Here is a 13582-nt window from a genome sequence, read left to right as displayed (position 1 = left end):
TTATAAATAGAAAATATTTCACATAACAAAACAAAACAAAACAACAAAAAAAATTAATTTTTTAAAATCATAACATATAGTAATCATCAAGTTAATATATTAAGTTGTATCAAAAAAATAAAGTAATAAACACATATATTATAGTGTTGTTTGGTAATACTTTTATTTTTTAATTTTTTAATCACATAATTAAAGTAAAATTTTTGTTTTTTAAAATTTTATTTTTGAAAAACAAAAATGTGTTCTGTAATCACTTTTGTTTTTCAATTTTAAAAATAGTAAATAAAAGTGTGTTCTTTAAAGTTTATTTTTATTTTATTTAAGTTCGCTCTAGGTCCGGGGTCGAATTCAAGTTCGGGTCAGAGGCCGGGTTCAATGTCAGGGTCGTGGGAGGGTATTTAAATCCAGGTCTAGTCGACGTCCAAAATATTAATTAGGAAAAAATTCTATTTAAAAAAATATTAAAAGTGATTTTTTTTTTCTAAATTTTGATTCTCAATTAAAAAGTAAAAACAATTTTATAGAACATGTTTTTAAAAAATATTTTCACTTTTTTAATTTTATAAATAAAAAACTGATTAAAAAAATGTTACCAAACGGCACCTATATATATTTGTTCTTATCTAAAAAAAAACATATTGTAAAAATTAATGATTTGTTTAATCGAAAAGAAAAATTAGTAACTTTATATATATAATACGGTACAATTTGAACCGTAATTATTAAATTTAAAACCGCAAAGATTTAAAACCGCAAAGATTTTAAATTGCATTTTTTATATGATGCGCCAAGCAATTTGTGCACCTAGTTGAAGTGACATGATCCTCGAGGAGATGATATGGATTGCGAACTGCGTTTTAACATAGTTTTGCCAATATTTCTCGAATTATTCATTAGGTGGGATAATATCGTTGTGCTTGACCATGTTAGGCAAAATCTTTTTGTTGGTAAAAATGTTATTCTTCCCTTTGGGCTGTTTAGCATAATTAGCCTTCTGTTTCACTTTATCTGAAGAACAATATTTTCAACCACGATAAAATTTCGTACATCGAAAAAAAAATATTAGACATCAATAGAAATATAAGTGAAACATTAAATTGCACAAAGAATATTATTATTTATAACACTACCACCACTAGATAACAGCCCTTTACCAGTAGATCCAACAAGTTCAATTAGTTTTTATATATATACAAGTACAATGACTTTTATTACTACTGAGTCAATATTTGTAGTTAAAACAATCACAATGTTAAGTTTACAAACTGATCAGCATTGGGTATCAAACGAACGTTCATTTATTATGGTAGCAAAGATCTCCATTCTCCAAGTTCATTAGAAACCATATCACCTTTGATTTCTACTTTAACAAAGGACAAAAATTCAGATAGTGCTCTAAAAATCCTAGATGTTTAATCAAAAACACTGCAGTTCGAAATTAGTAAGGAAAGAAAAAGCTCATAAACAACGAAATAGATAGAAAATGCGGCATGTAGTGATAGGATTCACCAGGAGATATATTGCATTACGACGGTTGAAAGATAAGCTTAGAAATCCATTGGTTAGGCAAAATTTGCTATATATTTTCTCTTTTGCAATACAGAATGAGAAAAAAAAATATTATTTACAACAATTGGCAAAAATTAAAGATCTCTCAGAACGGTTGTAATCATCAATGGAAATCAGTCCACTACTTTTATTTATAAACCAATCATCATAGAGATAAAAACAAACAATGGACAGTTCTTCATTAAAATATGATTGAAAAACATAATATTGCAAATAAAAATATGACGCCATTCCAAAACTAATCTTCATATCGAGATGACTACAATCGACAACACCATACAAAGGAATTGGAAACCAATAACTGGTTAAATAAAACACTTGTAAGTACCTCAGAATGTTTAAAATCAACAAATGCAAAACGAAAATTCTCCAAGAATAAAATCATTGGGAAAGGAAAGAAGCATTAAAGATAAGAGATGTGATGATAAAACAATCTCTCACATACGGAAGGATTTCATATCAAATCTTGAAGAAAATATTACAGATTAAATTGCAAGAGGCTGAAAAAAAATCCCTCAGAAAATTGATTTACATCAAAGTCATTTCATACTACTTTTAACTTAATAATTAACTCATCACAGGGACTAAAATAAACAGAACAAAAGTTTATAAATGACTTCGGAATGTAAGAGAGGAGAAAGGCAGACAGCAAACAATATAGTCCATACTCTATGCAGAAGTATTGAAAATGTATAAAGATAGGAGGATTATAAATAAACAAAATATATCAATTACAAAACTGCAAAAGTAGATGTTATTAGCAGTATATGGATATGCGGAAAGTTACTAGTAAACACCTAAAATAATGAGTAAGAAATAGGCATTTATCAGCGAAACTTCCATCAATCAATATTGGCCTCCCATGAATCAGATAAGCACATAATTTCAGCTCAGCTGGGATTATGAAGGCTCTTCAGTGACCAAAATAAACATAACACTAGGAAGAACGAAATTAACGCTCTGATTTAAGAAATAAACTTGAAGTCATTGGATATAGGGTGTTAGAGTTAGGTTGCTAATGCAACAAATGTGCAAAAATCATTTAATAAAAATAACCAGATACATCATAATTCTTTTATCTGAAAGATTAAATATATCTTTCCTAAAGAAAAACAGATAAAAAAACAAATATTGTGCAGTTTATGAGGACTCAGAATATGGATAATCGTCAAGGACTATATTAGACCATTACGTCGAACGAGACCATAGATAAAAATCATCAATGTCCCTATAAAGCTAAACAAATCAGTATTTAAATGGAATAAGTGTACAAAATCAGTCATAGAGAAGAATAGGACGCACAATGTCTAAAATGAATATTTTATCCCAAATCATAAACTACATACAAATTTAAAGATTTTAAATTCATAGGACGGACCTAGGAAAGACGTGGTAACAAGCGAGTGCATATGCGGTGTAGAACTCAGAATATGGATTATCGGCAAGAACTAAAACAGTCCATTACGACGAACGAGACCATAAGAGAAATCTTCACTGTCCCCTACTAAAAAATTGTGCACATGTAAATGTCGACTAAGGAATTGCATTCCTACTCCACTACTGACTCAATATATACATATGTGATATATTCATAAATAAGCAAAACAAAAAAAAAAAATAGAAAGTTATAGGTCGTCAGATAGGAGCGAAAGACTAAAAATGAAATAATCACAGAGATTCATCTGAACTATGCATTAAAAATCATCATACGACCATAATTAAAACAAAACAAAAATTAGAACATAGCTACTGAGGAAGGAAGTAGGTGGTATAATGTATTCACAATGAATCATCAATTAGATAATTGCGAACTTTTCTCAAATCCACACAAGCCGAACGCCAAAATTATCAATGAATGTAATATAAATGCATATAGATTATAGGGCCTCATAGAGAAGATTAGTTAATCTACATAGTAATTTCGGACATATGCTTGTCTAACTAAATTTTTTAATCATTGGCCCCAAACAAAAGCAACAAAAGAAGTAGGGTTGGGAACGGGATGTTGAAAATACATCACAAGAACGAGTACAAACAAAGAAGATACATCAAAATATCATGCATCAATCAAAACAATAACAAACATGTAATTCGATACATAACTCAACATTCTCAATCACGGTACGTGTGAGGAGGAGCATGAATTGCTCAGTTGAGTTCCTTCTAAACAATAGTTCAGTGGCGGCGTTAAGAGAAGCAGATGGGGTAGCTAGGTTAGAAAATATAAGATGGATACTCATGTACTCACAACCACAGGATATATATATATATAAGAGGATTAATATCATATAAGGCCCCATTTGTTATGTTGGAGAGGGATTAGGGTTGGGATACCAAGCCCATGTTTGATGCTAACTTTCGGTAGACTCATAATCCAATGGCCCAAATTAGATCCTATACAAAAGTTACTGCATCTTATTTTTTGGAAATTTACACCTTATACTGATTTTTCTCATTTTATTTCCTTTTTACTGTCACACGGTACTTATAACAATTTTACTGTGCTGTTTTTTTTTTTTTTATAATTCTGAGCAAGCCAATTTAGCTTAATAATATATATGTTTATATATATACTAGTATACTAAATTTTATGCTAGTTTTTTTTTATGTTATTTGAAAGTGATACAATTAAAAATTAAAGAAAAAATATTATTAGTTATTAGGTGAGATTATTATTATGTGTATAGTGAGAAATCACAAATTAATTAATTTTATAATCTTAACTTTAATCAAATAGGGTTCTAGATATATGAACAATAAATAATCACGTAAAAATCAAAAATAATTATTTGAATAAAGAATTCAATATACACAGTTATATATATGAATCTCATAAATCAAAAATAATTATTCAATATATGAACAATAATTTGTCATGCTATATATTTCCCAATAAAGAAATCCACCTTATAGTCAAAAATAAATAATACATATAATACAAATATTTGTAATAGAGTGCCTAAAAGAAACAAAACATCAGTTACTATAATCGGAAAAGGTTTAAGTGAACTAAATAATGACTAAGAAGATCTAAATTACAAAATGAAAATAACATGTCTATATGAGTATGATTTTTTTGCTTATGAGCATGATTGATCTAAGAGAAAAAAGATAAACCTATAAACATATAAATATACTTAATATTAATTTTGACAAAGAAACAATTCAATTATAAACAATTCTAAATATCAGCTTGACGATTTCAACACACTAATCACTCATTAAATAACCATAATGTATGCATCACGATAATTTTATTTTATTTGATATCAAATGATAGAGAATATTATTGAGGTTTTCAGCTATGGAAAACACACTATGATCAAAAAGTAATGCTCATTAATTGTATATTTCAAAGAAACTCAAATTTCTATGAATGTCCCTAATAAGATATAAAAAATAAAGTTGTAAATTAAAAAAAAAATTACTAAAATTTCAGTTAATATAAGAAATAGAACAAATTGAAGATTTATACAATACTGGAATTTGAACTCTTAGAGGTCATTAGCGAAGGGGCAAAACTCGTTAGATCCCTTAATAGAACACTACCTTAATGGTCTTAACACAAAAATTGTAGAAATCAAAATATGAATAAATTAGCATCATCAACAAAAAGGAAAATTAAAAGGAAAAAACTTAATAATTACGTGACAAATAATTATTAATAGAATTAAAAAGTTAAGATTATAAGATTAATTCAAATTATTGTTCATATAAAATCAATAATATAAAATCACCTTTCTATGCTTTTAAGAAATAAAATCAATAATATAAAAAAGAAAATATATATGGTAGTCATCTTTCTATGTTTTTAAAAAATAAAATCAATAATATAAAAAAGAAAATATATAATAATGTAAGTATATTCAGGACATATAAACTATCATACAATTAAAAAGTATAATCAAACTGCATCACTTTTATTTATTTTTTAAAAAAAATTATATTAAATTTCCAAAAAAAAAAAAGTCCAAGGATTTTTTCCAACCTCACCATTCACGATACTGTGTCATTCCCATTACTTGGTTTAACACCATTGACAGCTCAAAAAAAAGAAAAAAAAATGAAGCTTTCCATGCCATAATTATCTATGAACAAAAATGATTGTTGTTTTATTTTGTTGAACGAAAAAGGATTAATTGTTAATTTATCCAACAAAATCTAAATTTATTTGGGTGAATCCAAAGTTAATTAAGATTGGCTTTCTTCCTCACTTGTATCTTTCTACAAAATCATAAATTCAACCCATCAACCAAACAGAATCCAAAAACCCAAGAGCAAGCCACCACCATTCGCCTCAAAAATCTATTTCGACTCTACTTTTCTTCATGTCGAAACCAATCGCAGATCGATGAACATGTACTACGAAGGTGAGCCATCACTCTCTGCCTTCTGCGCGCCTCAAACAGACCTATTGCCACCATCTTCCTTCCATGCGTCAATCTCCGTCGGACACAAGGTGACAATATACGCTATCGTTTATTTATCGATGCTAGCAAACCTTACAGATCTCTTTCCCTCGCTTTCTCTGTGTTCCGTATCCATGCCATGATCTTCTAGTTTTTTTTTCTACGTACCGAAGACAAAGATTTTTACCTGTGAATAAGCCGAATATTGTTCTTCAATCTAGCCAGAAGCTTTGTTAAACTATACCCAACTTTTCCATGCCTCTGGCCCTCTGCGAGGTAGCCATCAGCCTGTAGATATAGATATTTCCCATATTTCATATAGGACATCGCTGGTAGAGAAGCAATCCAAATAGGAATTCCTCTTCTTGACTTAAGAAGCTCTATTATTTCTAACTCCAACTCCTCAAGTGTGCCAGGTGAGAAAAGATGGTCGTTAATTTATTTAAAAATTAATAAAAAATTATTATTTTTTAATAAAAAACTTAAAAAATGAGTCATGAATTTCTCATAAACCATTTTATTTTTAATAATAAGGTACTTTAATAAAAAAACTTAAAAAGTCACTCATAATTTTTCATAAACCATTTTATTTTTAATAATAAAGTATCTTATTTTTTAATATAAATAAAATTTCATCCATGAATTTCTCAAAAACCAAGAATTCTGTTATATAGGCACACTTTATAGCAAAAGTTGATTGATGATTTTTAGTCACTTTCATGTCAGATTTTAATTTTTTTTTATTTAAATTTAAAATTTAAGTCCAATTCACTCACATTATCTTATTTTTAAAAATTTATATGTGTTTATATATATATAACTCTTAGTTGATTGATGGGACAAATTGTTTTTTCCTAAAATTTAAATTGGGAACAACCTACCCACGTGATCCCTATTCCCAAGTTTATATATGCATTGTGTTTCTCTATTTATCTCTTTTTGTGGGTTGTGTCTGTAGAAAAATTCTTGAAATTAGTGTCTAAGATAACCAAGGACTTTATATAAAACCCCTCTCCATTCTTCACTATTTCAAAAACTTACAAAGTTTGCTCATTTCATTCATTTTTTACTTGAGTTTTGAGAGAGAAAAGCAAGATATATATATATATATATATATATATATAGAGAGAGAGAGAGAGAGAGAGAGAGAGAGAGAGAGAGAGAGAGAAAGTTTTTATGGGTGTGCTAGGAGTGTGGAGGCTCTCTTGGTGAAGAGAGTCTATCCCATGAGAATATCTTCAAGAAGAACAATACAAAGGAAGAAGAAGAAGAACAACAGACAACTCAAACTTTCTAAGCAAAAAAAAATTCTCTTTTTTCTTTATTTATTTTTTCTAGAACGATATAAACTTTATTGGGTTTTCGTTGTTTTACTAATTATGTTTTTTTTTCCTTTTTTGGGGTTATAGTTAGCTCTGTTTTTTTGAGTGGTGGTGTTGTATCGTTTGATGGCTCTTGGCTTATTTTGTTATTGTTTTATTATTGTTTTAATGTTGTTTTACTGTTATTTTCTGTCATTTTTTTATCACATTTTTCTTAATATTATTGTACTGCTCTATTTTTAATAGCAATAGGGAAATAATAAAATTTGTATGTAAGTTATTTTCTTTAGTATCATATACTGCAATATATGTTCAGTTTTCCTTTGTTGTTCCACTGTTGTTTTTTAGTTGTTCTCATTCTTTTCATTTTTGATGTCTTCTCCTGTTCTCTTGTTGTGCCCCAGTTTCCCACATTTGCTGCATTTGTTATGTTGTTTTTTTTCCAGCCAGCTTTTGTCCTCTTTTTTTTTTTGGTCTTCTAGATTTCACCACTTTAATGGAAGGTAAGACTATTACTGTCCATGATTCTTTCATTCTGATTACCTCAAACAAATATTCAGTGGTTGGTTTAACATGTGTAATTAAAAACCTACAATTGTTAAACATACGAAACAATAGTAGAACAACCCAAAAACAACACTAGAAAAACCATGATAGTCCTAATATTAATAGTTTTAATGTTTTTGTTTCATCTCACCGGATTTAATGGTTGTTTTTCGGTTGTTCTGGTGTTGTTGTGGTGGTTCTGTATGTGAGTGTAGAAGATGGAGACCTTGTTTCTCATTTTCGGTGTTTAGAGTATAAAAGAAAAAAAAAGTCTAAAGTATCATCAAATCCCAATGTAATCAATGTTTTCAAATAAAAACTGTATTCCCTTTGTATTTCAGAAATTTAAATTCCTCAATATCTCATTCTCAAAACGTATGTGTAGTTTTCTTTTATTTTTCCACTGTTGTTCTGTTGTTGTTTTTATTTGTCTGATACATATATGTAGGAATGTTTTTGTATTACTAATCGCAAAACAACATTAGAACAACCTTAATTTTTTGTATGAATAATTGTAGTAATTTATCAACTATTTTTTTCGAATCATTTTGTATTACAAACGTCAAATTAACAATAGAACAACTCTCATTTATCTTTTTGCATAATAAATTAAAGAATATCACATTTGTGTTTTCGTTTTTTTTTTAAACTTCAGATCTAAATCTGGGGTTGTTTTTTTTTTTTTGGTTTCTTAAGAATTAAATTAATTTTTGGGTTTTGTTGTGTTTACCTCTGTTATTTTGGGGGGACAGTGTTCTGTAGTTCTTGTTCTTCAATTCTGCTTCCTTTTACCAAAAACTCTTCGCCGGATTTAATGGTTTTTTCTTGGTGATGTCCGACTCCGGCGACTCCCCACACACGAAGCAGGTCGTTTTCCCGTGTTTTTTACTGTTCACAGTATAAATGTTAAGTTGTTGGGCTTGGGCAATACAAAAGTAAAGAAAATGGGCTGGGGCAGTAAAAAAGTTGTTTTTGCCGTGTCCCAGTATTTTTGTAAAGTTTTGGTCCAAAAACAGTATATATGTAAATTTCCCCTTATTTTTAGCTGCTGTTTTAAATTTTTTCATTTATACCTTCTTTTTCAGTTTCTATTCCCATCATACCCCTCCCATTTTATAATCTCTATTTATCTTCTTAACTGATATAGTGATATTTAGTTCCCCTAATTTTCTCAGAAAGCTTTGCACCCATCTCCACCTACCTTAGACTCCATGAGCTTCAACAATATCCTTTGTAGGTTTTGCATCCATTTCTCCACTAGTTGAAGCCTGTTCATATATTTATTTTGAACTAGATTTATGTTAGGTGCGTATTAAAATAAAGAGTAATTTACGTCGTAAATACTTAAGTTTACAAATAAATATGTAAGTTTAATTTTTGGCAATAATAATACCTAAGTTATATTTTTGGAACTCTATGGGTACCTAACCGTTAAAATATTATATTATCCACGTGTCATTTTTTTATTGGTATATTTTAATTAATTTTTTACAACTAGGAGTTAAACTTAAGTATTTATGCCGCAAATTACTCTAAAATGAATAAATTTATTTTTATTTTATTTTATAATTATGACATAAATTTTAAATAAATAAATGGTGATATAATAATAAAAAAAATGCTAGATATAACTCATAATTTAAACTAAAACTTGAACGACAAAGAGACTATTAGAATAACTTAATATTATTTTATTAGGGCTTCTAATTTGAAGAAATACTATTTTTTTAATCCAAGCTTAAGGAAATAATTTGAAGAAACACTATTTTTTTTTTAATTCAAGCTCAAAAACTAGTAAAAATACTATTGAAAACTAGTAATTTATCAATAATTAACTACTCGTTTAACATTTTATTTGAACTACTTTGCTATACGAATATCATTATTGCTCAAAAACTAGTTAAAGAATCAAGATTTTACTGTTCCATGCCAGTACAATAGGGACCATTTTCTAATTTAACCTGCTAAAGAACAACATTTAAATGCTTAATTTTTAGATCAATAATAAACAAACTTTTTAACTTAAACAAATTCATATATTTGTTCATAATTTCTAAACATCCACTACAACATCATGTACAAAAATAAAATCACATACCAAGCTTAACTTAACATTGTACTTCACCAAAATAATATTGTACTTCAAAAAAAGAGTTCAATACAAAGGTCCTTTAGCCAACACAACCATACCCAACTTAACATTGTACTTTACCAAAATAAAATGTAACAATCATAACTACCCTACAGGGCATTAAGTGGTTGTTGGGATGAACTAGCTTCTCTTGCCATTTGCTTCATTCTCCTCTTATTTCTCTTCACAATTTCAGGGTCTGGATTTTTCTTGGGGGGACGACCCTTCCTTTTCTTCTCAGTAGGAGGATCCTAAGACAAGTAATTTAAATAGGTTATAGTTACAATTCATGAAATTACAATTCAAATAGAAGTTTAGTTGGAAGAAATATACATGGGTGACTTTTTGGTTCTTACAAATAGTTTTGATATGCCCTCGTTGTTTGCAATTGGAACACTAGTTGGTTTGTGGCGTTTTCCTTAATTTAGTTGCACATGCTGGAGGTTCATTCACTTCTCCGTTCCTTGATTTTTTTGGGCCTTCCAGGTAATACAGTTTCAGGTGGAGGAAGGATTGGATTTTTGTCTTTGTTTTCCCATTCATCAGAACTAGGCATTGGTGTAATACCCTTTGCATAGGTAGCTTCAAAGGCTTCTTTCTTATAGCAAGGATCCACAAATTCGTAGGCATCAAGATTAGAAAACCACAAACAAGCTAAAGCATGACCACATGGTATACCTGTTAGATCAAATGATCTGCATGTACATGTTCTTGTCTCTAAATTAACAGATAATACTTGACCCGTTATGTAGGTAACTTGAAATGATCCATCAATTGACTTAGTACAAATGCATTGTTGTGCTACCTTTTTGTTCTTCTCAATGATGTCAAAGATCCTCTTTCCAACTGAATAATTCCATTTAGAGACACTTTGTCTTTTCTTGCACATCCTTCCCATTAACCAAAAATGTATTGATTCTAAAAGAGTGATGATCATTTTGTCCCTGCTATCCAAGATTGTTGAATTGAAGCTCTCACACAGATTGTTAAGAAGCATATCACACTTTACTGAAGTCTTAAAATGTGATTTCGACCATTCTGTGGGTGCCTTTTTCATCAACCAATTATATGCTGGTTCAGAAATCTCCTTTAAGTCATTCATTTTTCTTTTGAACTCTTCAGAGGTAGTCAATCTAGCACATGCCCATAGCGCTTGCTTCAACAGCAACCCAGGGAAATCCTTCTTGAAGTTTTCATAAAGATGTTTTCACACAGAATCTTATATCAGAATCTTCAAAAATTGTACCCAAAGCTTTTTCAAGGCCATTGTGTCTATCAGATATGAAAGTGAAGCTTCTTGTGTCTACCACATTTAAGTCCTCTTTAACCAGCCCCAAAAACTAAGTCCAACTGCCAGTATTTTCTTTCTCAACAACAGCATATGCAAGAGGAAACATACTATTATTTGCATCTATTCTAATTGCAGCAAGTAACATACCTTTGCAATAACCTTTCAAGAAGCATCCATCTAATCCTGTTATGGGTCTACAATACTTGAAACCAACTTTACATGCTGCAAGACATATGTACACTCTTTCAAAAACTCTTTTCTCATTGACCAAGTTAGTTTTGATCAAAGTTGTGCTACCTGGATTGAGGTTCAATATTTGTGTACAATAGTCGTGAAGAATTGCATATTGGTCTTTGACTGAGCCATCAATGATGTATCTAGCTTTATTTTTAGCTCGATAAAAAGTCCAAGAGGAAACTTTAGAGTACTTACTATCAGATGTCATTTGTCTGTAAGACTTTATGGTCATGTTTGGGTTTTGTCTGAACTTCTCCAAATAATGTTTTGCAATCCAATCTGCATCTACTAAGCTATTCTCGAATACAATTCCATAATTATGCTCGTCTTTCATTTTATTGATCCTAAATCTGGTGCCATCATCTCTCATTCTTCTAGCATAAAGAATCCATGTACACCCATTGCCTTTGCATTTAGCTCGAATTCTTAAACTAGCATTAGATACATACTTGAATTCTCTGTCACTGGTAACAAAATAATCATTCAAAGCTTTTCTTAAATGCTCATTAGTAAGGAACAACATGCCCTCATTGAACTTGATCTCCTCAGGTTTAGTCCTTGGATCAAATTCATTGTTAGACTTTTTAGACTGATGCACATCTTCACCATCACTAGGCAAGCTTCTTAATTCATCTTCCTCTTCGTAGTCCCCATCAGAGTCTTCTTGGTTAATCTGGCTGCAAAAATCATTAACAGAACCCCACCATTTACTTGGATCTGTTATGCTCTCATCTTCTAAGTCTTTAGCCTCGTGAGCATATTCTTCTTCCTCAAAATATACACCATTTAGTTGGGCTTCTGTTTGGCATTGGATAGCAGCCCCACTTATTTGAGTTTCAACTTCAAATGGGCCTACTAAAACAGTCTCTTCTTGGGCCTCACAATCTAAAAAAAAAAAAAAAAAAAAGATACAAACAAAATATCAATCGAAACCATTAATAACATCTTAACATAAATATTATATAATTAGAAATAACAAGAATGAACTTATGAAAAGTAGAACTGTTAACAACAACCATTTCTTATGTTGTATACAAATTAATACATTATACACTTTTTTTGTCTTTTGACCAAACCAATATAAGTAGCTAGGATATTAACAAGTGAGTGAAGATTGGCATGTGGATTTGAAGCCTAAAACAATTATAAGAGCAGTAGGATATATCAGTGATTGATGCTTGTGACTTGAAAGATTACACTTGTTTAAGTACTTAAATTACCTCAATTAATATTTCACTGATTACACTTGTTCAAGTACTTAAATTACCTCAATTAATATTTTACTGATACTTTGTCTTTAAAAAAATTAGTGATGCTTACTTATCTATAATGGGACCATGATGTATGTTCATTAGTTAAAGTAATAGTAATATGCTATAACCTAAGTACATGAGGTATATCTACAATAATATATAAACCTCAATGAAAGACATCTTCAACAGAAAGAAAAAAGAACGTTTATAGATGATAGTCAAGTAGTCTAATAAAGACCAACCAAATAAAACTAATACAAATATTCTGTCTCTACGACACAACGATAGAAATGACAAACATGAAGGGTTTGAAGAAGATTAAGGATGGCCACTAAAGAAATAAATAAGATGGGCGGATACAAAAATTTTGATTACTGGAACTATTGTTGATTTTCACTTTGCTTTTTCAAATTTTTTTTAATGAAATTACATTTTGCAATATAATAACTTTCATGTTAATTCAAGTTGCTTTGTAATAACTTATTTACTCACGTGGTTTGTTATTTGGCTCATATTATTTTGGAAAAAGGATATTAGAATATTTTATATATGGAAATTATTTTCTAATTAAGGAAATGATTTTCTATTTAAGGAAATAAATAAATAATTGATTTTCTGATAAATGAATATTTTATATTCATTGAATCTGAACAAAATCAATTATGTAATATTCTATATATGGTCAGATTTCTATATTCATTACCTGATTTGATTTCCTGAATTAATTGTCAAAATATTCTGACAATTAATGTGGCGCAGATACTGATGGAGTATCTCACCTATAAATATAGGGTCTCGGTCCCCGAGCTCCTCACTCATTCTGA

At 29.5% G+C, this 13582-nt stretch overlaps 1 protein-coding gene and 5 non-coding genes across 6 annotated transcripts; all 6 read right to left on the bottom strand.

Moving 5' to 3' along the window:
- Positions 1-1648: 1648 nt before the first annotated feature.
- Positions 1649-1725, bottom strand: LOC115703421 (small nucleolar RNA R21). The gene has a single exon (XR_004009186.1). It is a non-coding gene; the product is annotated as a small nucleolar RNA R21 (small nucleolar RNA).
- Positions 1726-2338: 613 nt separating this feature from the next.
- On the bottom strand, positions 2339-2470 carry LOC115703427 (small nucleolar RNA snoR83). Its single transcript, XR_004009192.1, has one exon. It is a non-coding gene; the product is annotated as a small nucleolar RNA snoR83 (small nucleolar RNA).
- A 245-nt stretch (positions 2471-2715) lies between these two features.
- LOC115703417 (small nucleolar RNA Z43) lies at positions 2716-2797 on the bottom strand. The gene has a single exon (XR_004009183.2). It is a non-coding gene; the product is annotated as a small nucleolar RNA Z43 (small nucleolar RNA).
- Positions 2798-2988: 191 nt separating this feature from the next.
- Positions 2989-3069, bottom strand: LOC115703418 (small nucleolar RNA Z43). The gene has a single exon (XR_004009184.2). It is a non-coding gene; the product is annotated as a small nucleolar RNA Z43 (small nucleolar RNA).
- A 127-nt stretch (positions 3070-3196) lies between these two features.
- On the bottom strand, positions 3197-3286 carry LOC115703412 (small nucleolar RNA snR60/Z15/Z230/Z193/J17). The gene has a single exon (XR_004009178.1). It is a non-coding gene; the product is annotated as a small nucleolar RNA snR60/Z15/Z230/Z193/J17 (small nucleolar RNA).
- A 6801-nt stretch (positions 3287-10087) lies between these two features.
- Positions 10088-11244, bottom strand: LOC115715300 (uncharacterized). Its single transcript, XM_061105797.1, has 3 exons — positions 11224-11244; positions 10471-11160; positions 10088-10228 (listed from the first exon to the last, which is right to left on the bottom strand). Exons 1-3 carry the CDS (start codon positions 11242-11244, stop codon positions 10088-10090), a joined length of 852 nt encoding a protein of 283 aa, XP_060961780.1.
- Positions 11245-13582: the final 2338 nt, after the last annotated feature.

Source organism: Cannabis sativa, chromosome X (assembly GCF_029168945.1).
Source record: "Cannabis sativa cultivar Pink pepper isolate KNU-18-1 chromosome X, ASM2916894v1, whole genome shotgun sequence".
Lineage (NCBI taxonomy): Eukaryota > Viridiplantae > Streptophyta > Magnoliopsida > Rosales > Cannabaceae > Cannabis > Cannabis sativa.
This window is presented reverse-complemented; position numbering and strand designations above follow the sequence as displayed.

What these genes read in the sequence shown, in the direction of transcription:
- LOC115715300 (XM_061105797.1), bottom strand. Translation starts at nt 11,244, where the DNA reads ATGGCCTTGAAAAAGCTTTGG. An exon ending in TGGCCTTGAAAAAGCTTTGG is followed by an intron (nt 11,161 to 11,223) that starts GTACAATTTTTG and finishes GAAAACTTCAAG; the next exon opens with AAGGATTTCCCTGGGTTGCT. An exon ending in TCCTTCCTCCACCTGAAACT is followed by an intron (nt 10,229 to 10,470) that starts GTATTACCTGGA and finishes TACTTGTCTTAG; the next exon opens with GATCCTCCTACTGAGAAGAA.